The following is a 14794-nucleotide window of genomic DNA, read 5'->3' on the forward strand; positions in this document are numbered from 1 at the left end:
TGATTATAGACTCCAGTAACTTGCCATCAATAGACGCCAAGTTTAACAGGCCTATAGTTAGCTGCTTTTGGTCTCCAGTCCTGCTTGGACAGGAGGTCACAACTGTGGTTTTCTCATCTGTTATTCCCCCACAGGAGTTACTAAATTCTGCAGAATTTCATCTAACAGTTCTATTACAGATGCAACCACTTCCTTCGAAACCCTTGGGTGCCAGCAATCCCTTTAGTTATTCCAATTCCTTGTGTTAGACTGTAAACAAGTCCTTCCCAACTACTTGAAACCAGCCTATCTGCTATTTTTGAGATACTGGCAGCCTTCTCCATTAGGTACTGAATTACCAGACATTTCCTTTTATTAGTTTTCCTGTCTCACCAACCAGGACTCCCACACCAACCCCAGCTACCCACTTTCTATTTTTATCTATCTGTGTCAGTTTTCTTGCACCATCAATTTATGTCTTAGCCCTCTAGCCACACCCTGCTGGCTCCTGAGAAATTCTCAGCCCTCTGGTCTACCACCAATCCTTTCTAAATCTGTAATCTTTCATTTTTGATTTAGCATTTTTCTTGAGCCCCGCCCCTCCCTTGTTAAGCAAGGATAGTTATTTTATGCCTGGGACTTCTCTTTCAAATTGGGATAAGTCTCTGCTGGGCATTAGGTACAACCTGAATAAATATCTGCCACTGCCTCACCTTTGAGCCCCTGGTGGTGTGAAGCAGGGCGGTCTGTGGGCACTGAAAGAACTCTCGAGAAGCACAAACTGTGGTGTGCAGCAGAGCAGGCAGCCAAGAAGAATGATGCACGGAATGTCACATGCATGAAGCAGCTGTTTGTGCTGGATTTTATCAGCTGAATTTTGGTACGTGAAAAGTAAACAGCAGTAAGTTTTGTCGTGCAAAGAGCTCCAAGTATTTGGAATAATCAGGCAGTGGATGTTCGGAGGCAGTTGGATGATTTAACTCAGGAGATGGATGGTTCTGAACCACAGTTGATGGAGGAAAAAAGGTTTAGCACACTCACTCAATGCCAATTCAGTCTGTAAGTCCCATCTGGGGGCTCAAGACATTCAATTTTTAATACCCCTCACAATAAATTCTGCATCCAACATCCTCCAACTACACCCTGCATTTAACCACTTCCCAAAACACCCTGCATTTAGCTACCCCCAAAACACCCTGCATTTAGCTACCCCCAATACATGCTGCATTTAACACCCTCTCAATAAATCTTGCATTTAGCTACCTCTTAATACACCCTGCATTTAACACCCCCCATTACATCCTGCATTTAACACCCCCCAATACATCCTGCATTTAACACCCTCTCAATAAATCTTGCATTTAGCTACCTCCTAATACACCCTGCATTTAACACCCTCCTGATACATCCTGTATTTAACAGCCTCCCATTATATCCTGCATTTAACACCCTCCGAATACACGCTGCATTTACCACCCTGATACATCCTGTATTTAACAGCCTCCCATTATATCCTGCATTTAACACCCTCCGAATACACGCTGCATTTACCACCCTGATACATCCTGTATTTAACAGCCTCCCATTATATCCTGCATTTAACACCCCCCAATACATCCTGCATTTAACACCCTCTCAATAAATCTTGCATTTAGCTACCTCCTAATACACCCTGCATTTAACACCCTCCCAATACAACACCCCCATGTGTTGTACATTGAATGGCACCCAATATTCTCCCCATTTATCTCTCTGCCTACAATGCATTACTTCCAGACAGGCCCCTGTACTGAGACAGTTTCTCTTCCCATTCACGCTGAGTATTTCTCTTTATCAGCTGGCTGTGTGGAAAGATAGCTGCAAACACGAGAGAATCTGCAGATGCTGGAAATCTGAGCAACACACACAAAATGCTGGAGGAACTCAGCATGCCAGGCAGCATCCGTGGAAAGTCGTACAGTCGAAGTTTCGGGCTGAAACCCTTCGGCAGGACAGATAGCGGCTGACTACTGTGGTCCTTGCTCTGGCTGCCAGCACTCTTCAATAACCCCCAAAACAAGGCCATTGGCCTCAATCACCATGCAGCCAACAAATGCCGCTCAACAAGAAGCTCAGAAACGTAACCCATTATGCAGGAAAATCAGCTGTTTCTCCTCAAACCTCAGGTGTCACGGTCAACGTAGCATGGCTGTTTTCATGTAACCCCACCCTGGTAAACACAGGACAGCCCCAGGCACAATACTGTGCCACACTGTTCACATTACAAACAGGAGCCAGCGCTTGGGAAGGAGGTCATCACCTTTGGTCACAGAGTTTGGGAACGCTCACGCCTTACCCTAACTCCAAACCCAGGTTTGCCCCAACAGTGCACCAGTTCCCTGCCTACAAACGCGTCCCAGACCTGCCACCTCCTAATTCAGCGACACACACACAGTCCCATCTTGGGTTAAAAGCTGGGATCGCCTACGTCTGACAGGATCAGAATCATCACCTTTTCTCACTGATGGATTAACAGTAATTGCTTCTTCAACAAAAATTTTAGTTTGCTTAGTTACAGTTTTAAGGCTTTAAAAGCTCGGGTTCCTAACCTGGGGTCCACGCCATAAGAAAGGTTAAGAACCACTGCTATAAAGACACATTTTAGTAAAAAAAAAATCAGGATTTCTTATCCTTGATCCACTCAATTGTCTGGGATCATGCTGGCTGCCATAGATACAATGCCCTCTCTATTTCCCTGTTGCCCTGTAAATAACTCTCCCTCACAGACGCCCCTCAACATCTTTGCTGTAAAACTAAGAAAAATCTACAGTTGCCAACTCACGTTCCAATCCATGTCTTTCGAAAGTGGGAGGAAACTGGTGAAAGACCCAAATGGTGGCAGGGAGAACAGGCACGCTCCACACGAGCAGTCCCAGACTGAACCCAGGTCTCTGGCAGTGAGGAAACTTTTCTACCTGCTGCAGCTCTGTGCCGCACAGAAGTCAGGCTGGGCCTTGTGCTCCCAACCCCGCAGGCCGAGGCTGACCAAGCAACCCAGTCTTGTGGTTTGGGACATTCATCAGCCCTGCTGGACAATGACCGACTGACCAGCTGTGACGGTCACTACCATCCTCGATGGACCGACCAGCTTTGACAGACACTGACACTGACCAGCAATGGACGCTGACCGATTGACTGGGCTTGAAAGGACACTGACTGACCAGCCTCGCTGGGCACTGACCGACAGTCCGCGCTTGAAAGGACAGTGACACTGACCAGCGATGGACACTGGCTGATCGACTGGGCTTGAAAGGACACTGACCCGTCTCGCTGGATGCTGGCGGACCGAACGTCTGAGGTACTCACTTGTCCCGGGAGAACTCCCAGCGGGGGTCTTCAGGCAGCTCGTACTCCGAGACTCCGGCCAACATGGGAGTACCGCTGGAGGAGTGGCGGGTGGTCCGCACCAGTAGGACCCCTGAGTGCATGGAGGAGCTGGAGTCGACGGACACCTGTAGGGAGAGCAGGTGAGAGGGTATGGCGGTTAGAGTCTGCAGCAATGGCCTCTGACCTCAAGACTGCGCCCAGGGAACAGGTGCTTGGAACTTTAGCCCCTATGCCACTCCCCCCACCGTCTAATTTCCAAAGGAACAGTGCAGGACAAAGCCTCGGGACAGGAGGGTTACCCTTTGGACAGCTGTGAGGAGGATCTCAACCCTCTGCAGCCACCCCTTTCACTTATTCCCAAAGTCGCTGCGTCACACTCCGATTCCAGACCCAGGGGTCACTGCTTCTGCCGGCTGTCCACTTACGTGCATCGTTGGGTCTTCTCGGCATCCGTGGGGGGGCCAGAGGCTTCCAACTAAGCCTGTCCTTGTTGTGTGTTTGTGCCACAAATTAGGGTGTAGGTGTATGCACGTGAGAGATGCATGTATGTAACGTGTGCACGTGATGGGTGTGCATGACATGCATGAGATGCACGTGTACATGTATGATATTCATGCAGGTGCTTACACTTGACTTATGCCAGTAACTGAGTGTAAGATATGCCCATGTTTAGGGTACATTTATTTACATTTATTGAGATACAGCGTGGAACAGGCCCTTCGAGACGTGCTGCCCAACTTAACCCTAGCCTAATCATGGAACGATTTACAATAACCAATTAATTTGCCAACCAGTATGTCTTTGGCCTGCGGGAGTCAACTGAAGCACTTGGAGGAGACCCACACAGTCATAGGGAGAACATACGAACTCCTTTACAGGCAGTGGTGGGAATTTGTCGTAGTCACCCACCTCCGATACTTTGTGAATACGATGTGAGGGACAGGGGTGTGATGGGTCAGGGCGAAAGCAGATTAGCTGTGAGTGTTTGGGGCCTAACGCTACTGCCAGGACCCTCACCCCCGGCCGCGGTTTTGGCAGCCCCCTTCCTTCCTCCGGATCGCTTCCCGATTCAGTGCTGGGGCAATCATCGCTCACACTGCATCATGCCGCCCGCTGGGAAGGCCAAGGTCAGGAAGGTTGATGGGCCACAGTGCTAATCCCACCTCCCCGCGGCAGGCTGCAGCTGGATGGCAAGGTGAAGCTCTGGAGTGGTGCCAGAGAAAGGGAGGTGGTGGTGTCCATGCTCCGCTCAACAGCCCCAGCAAACCAGGCACTGACTACAGGTAACGCACGCACAGTGCTGGAGGAAGTCAGCAGGCCAGCCAGCAAACTATGGAAAGGAGTAAATAGTCAATTTTTTGGGCCGAGACCCTTCATCAGGTCTGTCTCTGTCCACCGAGGGTCTTGGCCCATAATGTCAACTGTTTACTCTTTTCCATAGATGTAAGCCTGGCCTGCTGAGTTCCTCCAGCATTTTGTGTGTTATTACTTTGACTTCCGGCACCTGTAGATTCTCTCTGGTTTGTGAGGTGGCCACCCTCAGCTCTCCTGCCCACTGAGACACTCCGGACTGGCCGAGCGTGGGCAGACTCCCCCGGCTGCCGTGAATCCCGAGATCAGCCCTCCCTCCCTATCTGTACCCACTGAGATCCCCGGTGTGGCAGGGGCATTTATTCAGCGACACAGCGCAGAGTATGCCCTCCCAGACCTCTGGGCCATGCCGCCCCAGCAACCCCATTGGGGGGGGGGGTCAGCCCAAGCTGGAGGTCAGCCACAGCCGGGGCATTTGTGAAGGCTTTGATAGGGATGCTCTGCCCTCTCTGGGGATGGTGGACAAGGACCAAGGTGGGGAGGCTCACTGACTGAGGGATCAGGCATTTGGCACTGAAGTGGGAAGAAGTCTTAAAGCGTAAGGGATTCGGCAGAAGCTGGAACTCTTGAGCAACATATCCAAAATGCTGGAGCAACTCAGCAGGTTGGGCAATATTTATGGAAGGAATAAACCATTGAGGTTTCAGGCCAACACCCTTCTTCAGAACTGGAAAGGAAGGGGGACAGAAGCCGGAATACTGTAGAGGGAGGCAGGGGAAGCAATTCAAGCTGACGGGGGGGGGGGGGGGGGGTAGGTGAGACCAGGTTGGGGGGAGGGGGAGTGAATGGGGGAAGGGGCGGTGATAGGGGGAAGAGATAAAGGGATGAGGAAGGAAGAATCCAGTTGGAGAGGAGAGAACCCAACAGGAGGGGAAAAGTCTATCAACTTGCTTGTGCATTCCGGCAGGACCTCCACCCAGATGTTGGAGAGAATGAGGGAATCTGGGCCCTGACCACCGCCTCTATCCAGAGAAAGCACCAGCTCTTCACCAGGGCTGAGGAGGTGTGGGAGGGGGTGAAATCCGTCTTGGTTTACTCCTGGGCTAGGCCACGTTGGTCTGGGTGATGGGGCTCAGAAGGCTCTGCCCAAGCTGACTGCCTGCCCTTCTTCCAGGCTTTTGTCTGGGCCTGCGTATCCCTGAAGAAGGAGCACACCATATCCATGGACACCATGGGGAATTTCTGGGAACGGTGGGCCCTTCCTGGGCTCAAGCGTGCTTGTAGATAGTAATAATTGCATTTTATATTTTTAACTATAAAGCATTTATGAAGGCCTGGTTATTGTGCAGTGCTTTTGCTGTTTGAATAAACTTTTGTAAAAAACAACGGGCGGGGTGGAGATTTAGCTGAATGACATGGCCATGGACTCCTGCCTCCTTCACTGCAAGAAGATGGAGGGAATCTTGAGCCAGGAGTAAGTCAGACTAAATATAAATTTGCGGAGAGTGAAATAAACGCGATTTGAGAATTATCAATCCATTAATTTTAGTGTGTTAACGGGACAGAAATACTGCAGATTCAGCAGCAGCCGTGGGTGGCGGTTCCAGAACTCCCTGGCTCCTCCGGGTCCTAAAGTCCACCCTCACGGCACAATTTCTTTGTGTGCTAGTAGCAAGAGACGTGTGTGTGGCAAACACCTCAGAGGGAACACTGCTTGGAAGAGATGCATTAAAAAACCAGTAGATTAAGGTTGGGCCAAACGGCCTGTCACTGTAGACCAAATCTGACACCTCAGATGGGAGCTGTGTGCGTCACCGCTGATGGGAGACCATTCCCTCTTGGCTTGGGGCTAGTCCAGTCTGGCATTGTGTAGCACTAAGTCAGCTCTGGGCCAACCAAGCCATGAGGATCCTGCCCCTCACCGAGGATCCTCATCACTGAGAGCCTGCGGGTGGCTGAGGGCACATGGTGGGATAGGGCAGGTTTGTCCCTACGAGGTCCAACAGAGGAATGTGGTCCTCAGCGATCCTATTGCTCTCCACCGAATGCTGCATTCACCACCAGTAACAGAAGGAGCCCACCGGATGCCCTAACCCTGGAACAGCCGCTCTGCGGGGATTGACCCTCAGGAGTCAGCAGACAGCGTTTCCACACTAGGCTTCCCACCGCTCAGCAGTACCACCCCCACAACCCGAGCCTCTCCCTAGTCTGGCCCCTTGCCGAGTCCTCCTGCAGGACTACTCGCAGACGTAGGGAACTGGGGCGAGCTCCTGTAGGCAGCTTGTGGATGGGCCAAAGGGCCCTGTTTCACTGATGCACGACTCCAACCAGCAGCAAGGCCCAGTCACAGCCGCTTGACCAACGAGAGTCACCGCGGCCGAGTCCATCCCACCACCATCAGAAGCCGGACTCGATGCCCGGCGAGGCAGGAGGAGCAGGGGAGAGACCCAGCCCAAGCCCGGTGGCACACACACAGCCCCAGGAGGTTTGGTCCCTGCTTGATGCAGGCCCAGCTGAGCTCAGTTCCTTGGGGGACCTCAGCTCCAGCCGGAAAGAGCACCTGGGGGCCACAAGCTGGGCCTCCCATCGAGGTGCCTGCTGAACTGGCGAGGCCTCTCCATCCCACCCGTAGGGGCCACGCAGCAGGTCAGCTGGAAAGCCAGCTCAGTGGGGGCAGGAAAAGGGGGAGGGAGGGTTTAAAAATTTCTTGGACTCTTTATTTACTTTCTGTTACCTGTCTGCGCAGGGGGATGCTCTTGGCCAGTTTGTGCACGGCCAGCTGGCTGTTGAAGTCAGGCTTCTTGGCCGTGCTCTTCATGCGGATGACGATGGCCGTCACAACCATGCAGGACGTGAGGAAGGCCCCGGTGCAGTAGATGATAATCTCCAAGTAGACCGGTGACGACAGAGTGGAAGGCTTCTCCTCCGTTTCTGGTGGGGTGGGGGTGTGGGGAAGAAGAGCTCACTTAGTGGAGGGGGACACAGGGGGAGACCAAGAACAGACAACCGCGGCTGCAAGATTTTAATGCAGGAGAGCGACGGTCACATAGCAGACCAGCATGCGTCAGGTGCAAGCTTGCAGGACTGAAGGGGAGCTCGCTGCAATGGACAATCAGCCCACTACTGCTGTTCACATCTTCTCCCGCCCTCCGTCACCCCTTACACATGCCATTTCATGGGACTCGCTGTCTTATTGGGGTGGGTGATGTGACAAGTCCAAGGGATCTTTAACTTCCCACTGCCTTTCACTTACCGTTATTAGAAACATAGAAAACCTACAGCACAATACAGGCCCTTTGGCCCACAAAGTTGTGCCAAACTTATTCTGTAAGACCATAAGATATAGGAGCAGAAGTAGGCCATTTGGCCCATCGAGTCTGCTCTGCCATTCAATCATGGGCTGATCCAATTCTTCCAGTCATCCCCACTCTCCTGCTTTCACCTCATACCCTTTGATGCCCTGGCTGATCAAGAACCTATCTATCCCTGCCTTAAATACATTTAAATATTCCTGACCCCCCCCCCCCCCGCCCGCCCGGCGTTCGCCTCCCGAAAGTACGGGACAGGAACTGCCTAGCCAGCTGGGCTCACTCCAAGGGCAATTAGGGATGGGTCAGTAATGGGAATGGCAGTGGGCAATAACCACCTTGGTTTTTCTGCTCCTGTAGACACGAAGGGAATCACGGGGGTTGATTTAGCAGGGTAGAGATGTGGCGGGACTGAATGAGAGAACAGGTTTGAGCAGCCATGTTTCTTACGTTCTTGTGGCTCTGCGGCAAGGTGAAGCACTGTTCCATTCACCTGCCTCAAAGCCAGTAATGGCAGGCGACTTTGCACGTGCTCGTTCTTGCAGGGAATCTAGTAGGCCAATCGCTCCTTGCCCAAAACCAGCACCACCCACAGTCCCTCCCCACCAAATCTTCCCTTAGGGAGCTGCGTGTGTCGGCTTTTACTGTCTTGCCGGGCCATTTCACATTGCTGAGCAGCTGAAGTCACAGATGGGCCAGACTGGCAGGGATCCCTAGCGGGACCCCGGGTGGTTGACCAACAGTGAGCTGGCCTGCAGGTGAGAAGGGACGCGCTGGCAGGGATCCCTAGCGGGACCCCGGGTGGTTGACCAACAGTGAGCTGGCCTGCAGGTGAGAAGGGACGTGCTGGCAGGGATCCCTAGCGGGACCCCGGGTGGTTGACCAACAGTGAGCTGGCCTGCAGGTGAGAAGGGACACACTGGCTGGCCAGTGACAGACGCCTAGGGAAGGGACTAGATCTCCAGGAATTGGTCCTGCAGACTTGGCAAAGCACGTCACCTTTCTTGAGGAGGGTGCGTCAGGTATGTCTCCACTCTGCTGGACAGGTGATGCGAGTGGCTGGGGTTTGTTACTTTCTGAGGAAGGCTGAAGCCACAGATTCCCTCACCGAGGTGCATCCTGCCTGGCCCCAGAGGTGCCCCATTCCCATTCCTTGGGAGGCTTCGCTGTTCCTCTGCCCACAGCTCCTACCCGGCCCGCTGACTTCTCCCAGCATCCTCCAATGACCACTACATTCCGTTCTCCTCTCTTCCTCTCCCTACCTCCTCTTCCACTCAGATCAGATGGAACCCACCAGCCTCCAGCACCCTCCCTCAGAACGTCTTCTTGCCCTTCCCCCACCTTCTCAGTCTCTTTACCCTCTCCATCACCTCACCTTTCCTTTCTACAGTATGTTTGATTTCTCACTTATCCTTGCATGATGGAGTCATCACTCTGAAATGTAAACTGCTTCCATCTCCACAGGTGCTGTTGGACCCACTGGGTATTTCTACCACTGCTTCTAATCCTCCATTTTGTCCCGTCTCGCACCATTACCAATTTTGCTTAGTTCCTCCCACTTCCTCCTCTAACTCAGCCTTCCTCTTGACCCGACTGAAGCCCTGCTCAGCTCTACAGTCCCCCTCCTCGCCCTGTCCCTGCTAAACTTGAAAGCTTTGAGATTTACGAGCAGCTGACACTAAACACATTGTGCAGATGCATCGATGAGTTGCCCTTTGTCACCAGGGTTCACCCCATTGGAATCAATGGGGCAGAGCAGCAGAGAACGATGCTACAATATGGGGCGTTGGACATCAGGGACCAGAGGTCAATCTCCAAAGGAAGGGGGGGGGGGGGGTGTGTGGTTTCATTCTGCCCACGTGGTGACATCTTCTGATGTTACTGGGGATTAATGGTGCCGTCTCTTCAGCTCTTTTGGGAGTCTGGCCACATGGTCACCACTGTGCCTATCTGCCTCCGTGGTAGGGTTACTGCTGCCAAGGCTTTGAACGACAGCCGTCCCTGCAAGTGGCAAAATGCATCTGGGCTCCCTCCAAGAGCTGGCAAGCGCTGGGCACGGGAGGTGGCAGTAACAGTGAGAACAGAGTGCACTGGCCCTCCAGAGGGTCACAAGCAGGAGCAGCACCCTGCACGGCCCAATATCACCGCGACACCCGAAGGACTCCGCCCAGGAGCAGAGCTCACTTCCAAAGGGTCCAGGATGCGGGAGTGGCATCTCTACTCCTTAAACGAATATTAACTCAGCTGCGAGAACAGATAGGAGACGGTACCTGGAAGCAGGAGTCCAACCCCGTAGGTCGACCTTTGCAGTGAGACACTCCTAGTCTACGTTTTAAAAAGTTGCCCTCAACGGAGAATATGCAAGATTCAAAATACAACACGGTACAAAATGCAAATACCCACCCCCACCCCTGCCCCCACCCTCGGCTCAGGTTGCAACGAGCAGACCTGGAACGTAGGAAGTGAAGCGAACCCTGTAGGTTAGAGGCCCGCCCCTCCCTAACCCCAGAGAGGCCCACGTTCGGCAAGTGTGACAGACGCTGCTGATAATTGAGGAAGATTAGCCCATGCTGGACCCTGCATGGCAGCTTCCCCCTGCTGCCAATTATCAGCCCTTGCCAACGTGCCATTGATTGCCACTTGCACAGAGGACTGAAGTGGTATCAATCGGGCATGCCCGGGAACTGGGTATGCTTTGCAGGAAGCAAGTCAGTTTGCACAGAGATCATGCATAATAAAACCCACAACAAATTAAAGAAAATGCATTTATTACTTTTTTTTTCCAGCAAAAACCACAAGCACTTCAAGGCAAGCTAACTGACACGGTTTTGATAACTTGGTCCAGGAGTCAGGCGGCTGTGGACACCAAGCCACCTTCCTCGTGGGCCAAGTTACCTTTGCCGGCTCTGTTGAGCGCCGAGTTAGCTGGCCTTGGAGTCTGCACACTGCTTCTTGAAGCAAGGAGCTCACATTCACTGGTGCTGAAGGCAGCAGATGTGGTCAGTTTGGTCCCTGCGAAAACTTCCATGGTGTACATCTTGGGAACCGGCTACTAACAAGGGGCTGAGACTTCTAACTGAAGTCGATGTGGCTTTTGGAAGTTCGCCCTGTCAAAGTAGGAGCCTACCATGGCAAGTCAAAACTTTTGTGACGCAGCTGAAACTTTTCAACTGCTTGGGCATTTTACAATCCCCTGGCTCTGATTCCCGAACTACACAGCTTCAACTGGCTGATGCCTACCGAGTCCTATTCAAGCTTCATTTCCCCAGAATTTCTGATCCTCATGTACTAACCCTCAAGTCTGAGCCTAGTTCGGTCTAACACTGTGTTGGTAGAATCCTGAACCCTCACTGTGGCCTCCAGCAGTTATGGAGGAAGGAAATTAACCTTATAGCTGCCTGTGACACAAGTTCAACAAGAATCCAGAAGCAAAGAAACAAACTGCTGGAGAAATTCCAGCAGGTCAGGCAGCATCTGTGGAGGGAAATGGACAGTCAACATCTTTCCTTTCCATTTATCTCCTGAGATGCTACCTGACCCACCGCTTTCCTCCCGCAGTCTCTTTTTTGTTCCAGATTCCAGCATCTACAGTCTCTCGGGTGTCCAGGAGACATCTGATGGGCTGAATGGATATCCTCTTTCAATGTAAGGCAAAACTTTTGCATATTACTAATCTTTTGCATATTAGTTCACTCCACATCTGTCAGTCAGTGCACTGAGGCATGGATGGCAGATGGCTGGACTTCGGGGTTTATCTGACTGAGCTTTCGCCCTGACCCATCGCACCCCTGTCCCTCACATCGCATTCACAAAGTATTGGAGGCAGGTGACTACGACAAATTAAATGGCAGACCGTGAGCAAAGCAAATACTCAGAATAAGACCTACAATTTGTAGTAATAATCCTTGGGCATGTCACAGTGTTCAGTGGAGCGCAGCTGACTTAGGAAGTGGCCGTGGACTTAACAGAACACAGATGACCACCCAGAAATGTCACTGGTCTTTTAAATCTCCAGATAGAAGCCAAGGTAACGCACGGGGGGGGGCGGCTGTTCTGCGGAGTAAACAGCAGCACACACTGTGCTAGTTGTGGGAGCACTCAGTTTGTCAAGGAGCAGACATGCTGTGCTGGCTTACGACCAGGGAACAGAGGCCACAGAATGGATGGTAAAACGAGTAATTTTTTTTGGAGAAAGGTTTTATTTTTTTTTCTTAATGATCCGCTCCCGCTTTAGAAGCAGTGGATAACATAGGCTTTTGCTCGAAGTGTTAATAGTACAGAAAAGAGCCATATGTACCTTGAAGAACTGTCAACCATGCAGAGTGATGGGAAATCCCAATAGAATTACCCGCCAAGCACGTATACTGCCCTGCATCCTCAAAAGTAACATTCCGTAAATAGAGAGCTTCCATTTCTTTATCCGTTGTATTAACACCAGCCGTCTAGAAGAGAGAACGGAAGCAAACGGGACAAGCAGACCAGGTGAGAACTGTGGAGAGACGCAGCTAGAGAAACCATTTTATTAGTCTCATTGGCCCACCCCTTGTGAGGTCCATGGGCTTTGAGTTAAGGTGACACCTGGTTCACAGGTGACCTTCCAGGACTGCAGGAGTCCACACCTGTCCTAGGAAGCAAAAAAGGTCTTCAGTTACGTGTTAAACCCACCACCATTTTGTTTGACCATGCCCATCTCCACATGCGAGCGATGGACCTCATGGAGAAAATGGACCCACAATGCACAGAACGAGCCAGGGAATGAGGTGGAGAGGTGGCAGAGAATGGAGAGAGGGAAGTACAGGCGGTGGGGGCTGACAGTACACAGATCAGAAAAGGAAAAGGGGAGACAAAGAGCAGGGCAGCTCATCAAAACATGGATTGGATGAAATCTGAGGATTAGCTCTTGGGAATTTTTAGATGCATTCTCATTGCTTCCTTTGGGATTAGTGCCAGTTGTCACCTCTGCACCCACTGCTGATCGATGCTCAGAATGAAACAGGCCCACGATGCGGGTCTCTGTGCCAGCAGCTCCCCTCCATCACACTAATCTTGCAGGCATGGTTAACCTCCAAAGTTCCTCACACCTTATTTGGTTTTAAGAGGTACCAGCTTGTTTGGGGAGAAGAATTTAAAATTCTGAGAGCCCTCCTAATTTAGAGGGTGAGCAATAACCACAGAAGGCTAATCTTCTACCTCAGGATCCCTCTTCCCTTCCAATACTCATTACCCTCAAAGATGCCTGAAGCCCTACAATCATATTGTTGATCTTCACATCCATCGAGGGGACAGAGTTCCACCCCATTGAGTGAAGAACACTGAGAAGCCTCAGGTGACCAGTTCTTGAACCTTTGCTCCCAGCTCAGCAGCCAAAGGAATCAGACTCCCGACATCGAACCCACCAACCCCTGTGCATCTCCTCTCTCATCATCTTAACAACGTGCTTTAATGGTGTGTGGGGCTCACCCGATGCTCTGAGCTACATAACCCCAATGCCTCAGTAGCGTCAGGATTCGGCCCTGACAGATTAACTAGCTGATCAGAGACACAAGCAGGACATGGACTGGGGAATGCCAGGGCAGTTGCTGGCTCAATGGAGACGGAAAGTTCTAGGGCGATGTTGTAGCTGGTTGTCTGATATCATTGAGGCAGTGAGTCTGAGGCAAGTCTTCCTTTAGTATTACACAGCATGATAAAAAAAAACACTGATTTCTCCAACTTCCGGTAATTTACTCCCCCCCCCCCCCCCCCCCCCCACTTCTTCAACTCTGCAATCTGGCCTGCATTACCTCTTCTCCTGATCTACCTATCACCTCCCTCTCCTCTCCCCGATACCACTCCTCCTTCCCTTTCTCCCATAGTTCACTCTCCTCTCCTATCAGATTCCTTCTTCTCCAGCCCTTTACCTTTCCCACCCATCACTTCCCAGCTTTTCACTTCACCCACCCACCCGGCTTGTACCGCTGCCACAAGACAACACATGCCAGTGATGTTAGACGTGACTGCGATTCAAAAGGCTTCAGCTTCTTACAGAGCGGATCCCAGTAGCACGGGGACCCTGGAAAAGCAGAGGAAAGCAAGGGAGGTGGCAGGAGCAGATGGCCGTCCTTCAGAATTGTGGGCATTTTTCCATGATCATCATTGGGTTTGCACATGAACAGCAGAAAAAGGGGAAAGAACAAAGACGTATACCACCATTACAGAATGGAACAGTTCACCCAACTCTCTCAAGACGAGTTAGCCCTCGCTAGCCCCTTTCTGTGAAGTGTTTCTAGCTGAGGGTTTACCTTCCAACTTTGGCCTGGTTACTGTGAGCCACGCTGACTGATTGGCCTCACCAATATAATTGGAAACTTTACAAATATACTCTCCGCTGTCAACTTCAGTCACATTGAACAGGGTCAGCAGTTCCGCATCCGAACTATTAATCCCCGAATGCTAGAACAAATCAATGAGAGAACGATGATCGGACCTGCGAACAAGAGACTTCAGTGAAACACATCCCTGGGCCGCCCTCCACTCACGGGTCACCAGCGAGTGCTGGAAGCTCTCCCTGCCCGTTTTGCTTCGCGGGGATGATGGAGAGGCTGTCTACACGGGTTAGTCATGGGGTGACATACTCAATGGTGGACTGGGACAAGTGAAATCTGATGTCAAGTCTGCTTCTGGGAGACGGTCTTCCCTTTGCGACGGCATTCCCACTCAACATGGCTGCCACTGAGGTGACCCAGTAAATCACCTGGTGCTTGAACGGTCATCGCTCGAGTGAACTGTCCAACTCCACCACCGTTTCAGCGCATCAGGGATGGGGCAAAATGGGTTCTCACCAAGGGCTC

General features: G+C 51.6%; 1 protein-coding gene across 8 annotated transcripts in view; it reads right to left on the reverse strand.

Moving 5' to 3' along the window:
* LOC140734219 (fibroblast growth factor receptor 1-like) overlaps positions 1-14794 on the reverse strand; it is a 188477-nt gene that overhangs the window by 19349 nt on the left and 154334 nt on the right. For 5 of the 8 annotated variants that reach the window (XM_073057905.1, XM_073057965.1, XM_073057922.1 and 2 more), the window contains 3 exons: positions 14246-14396; positions 7384-7587; positions 3325-3469 (listed from right to left, as the gene is read on the reverse strand). In XM_073057905.1, coding sequence (XP_072914006.1) covers positions 3325-3469; positions 7384-7587; positions 14246-14396 — 500 coding nt within the window. Of the gene's footprint in view, positions 1-3324; positions 3471-7383; positions 7588-12261; positions 12407-14245; positions 14397-14794 lie in introns of all 8 variants that reach the window. The other 3 variants (XM_073057946.1, XM_073057937.1, XM_073057955.1) reach the window with 3 other exon arrangements.

Source organism: Hemitrygon akajei, chromosome 1 (assembly GCF_048418815.1).
Source record: "Hemitrygon akajei chromosome 1, sHemAka1.3, whole genome shotgun sequence".
NCBI classification, from domain to species: Eukaryota; Metazoa; Chordata; class Chondrichthyes; order Myliobatiformes; family Dasyatidae; genus Hemitrygon; species Hemitrygon akajei.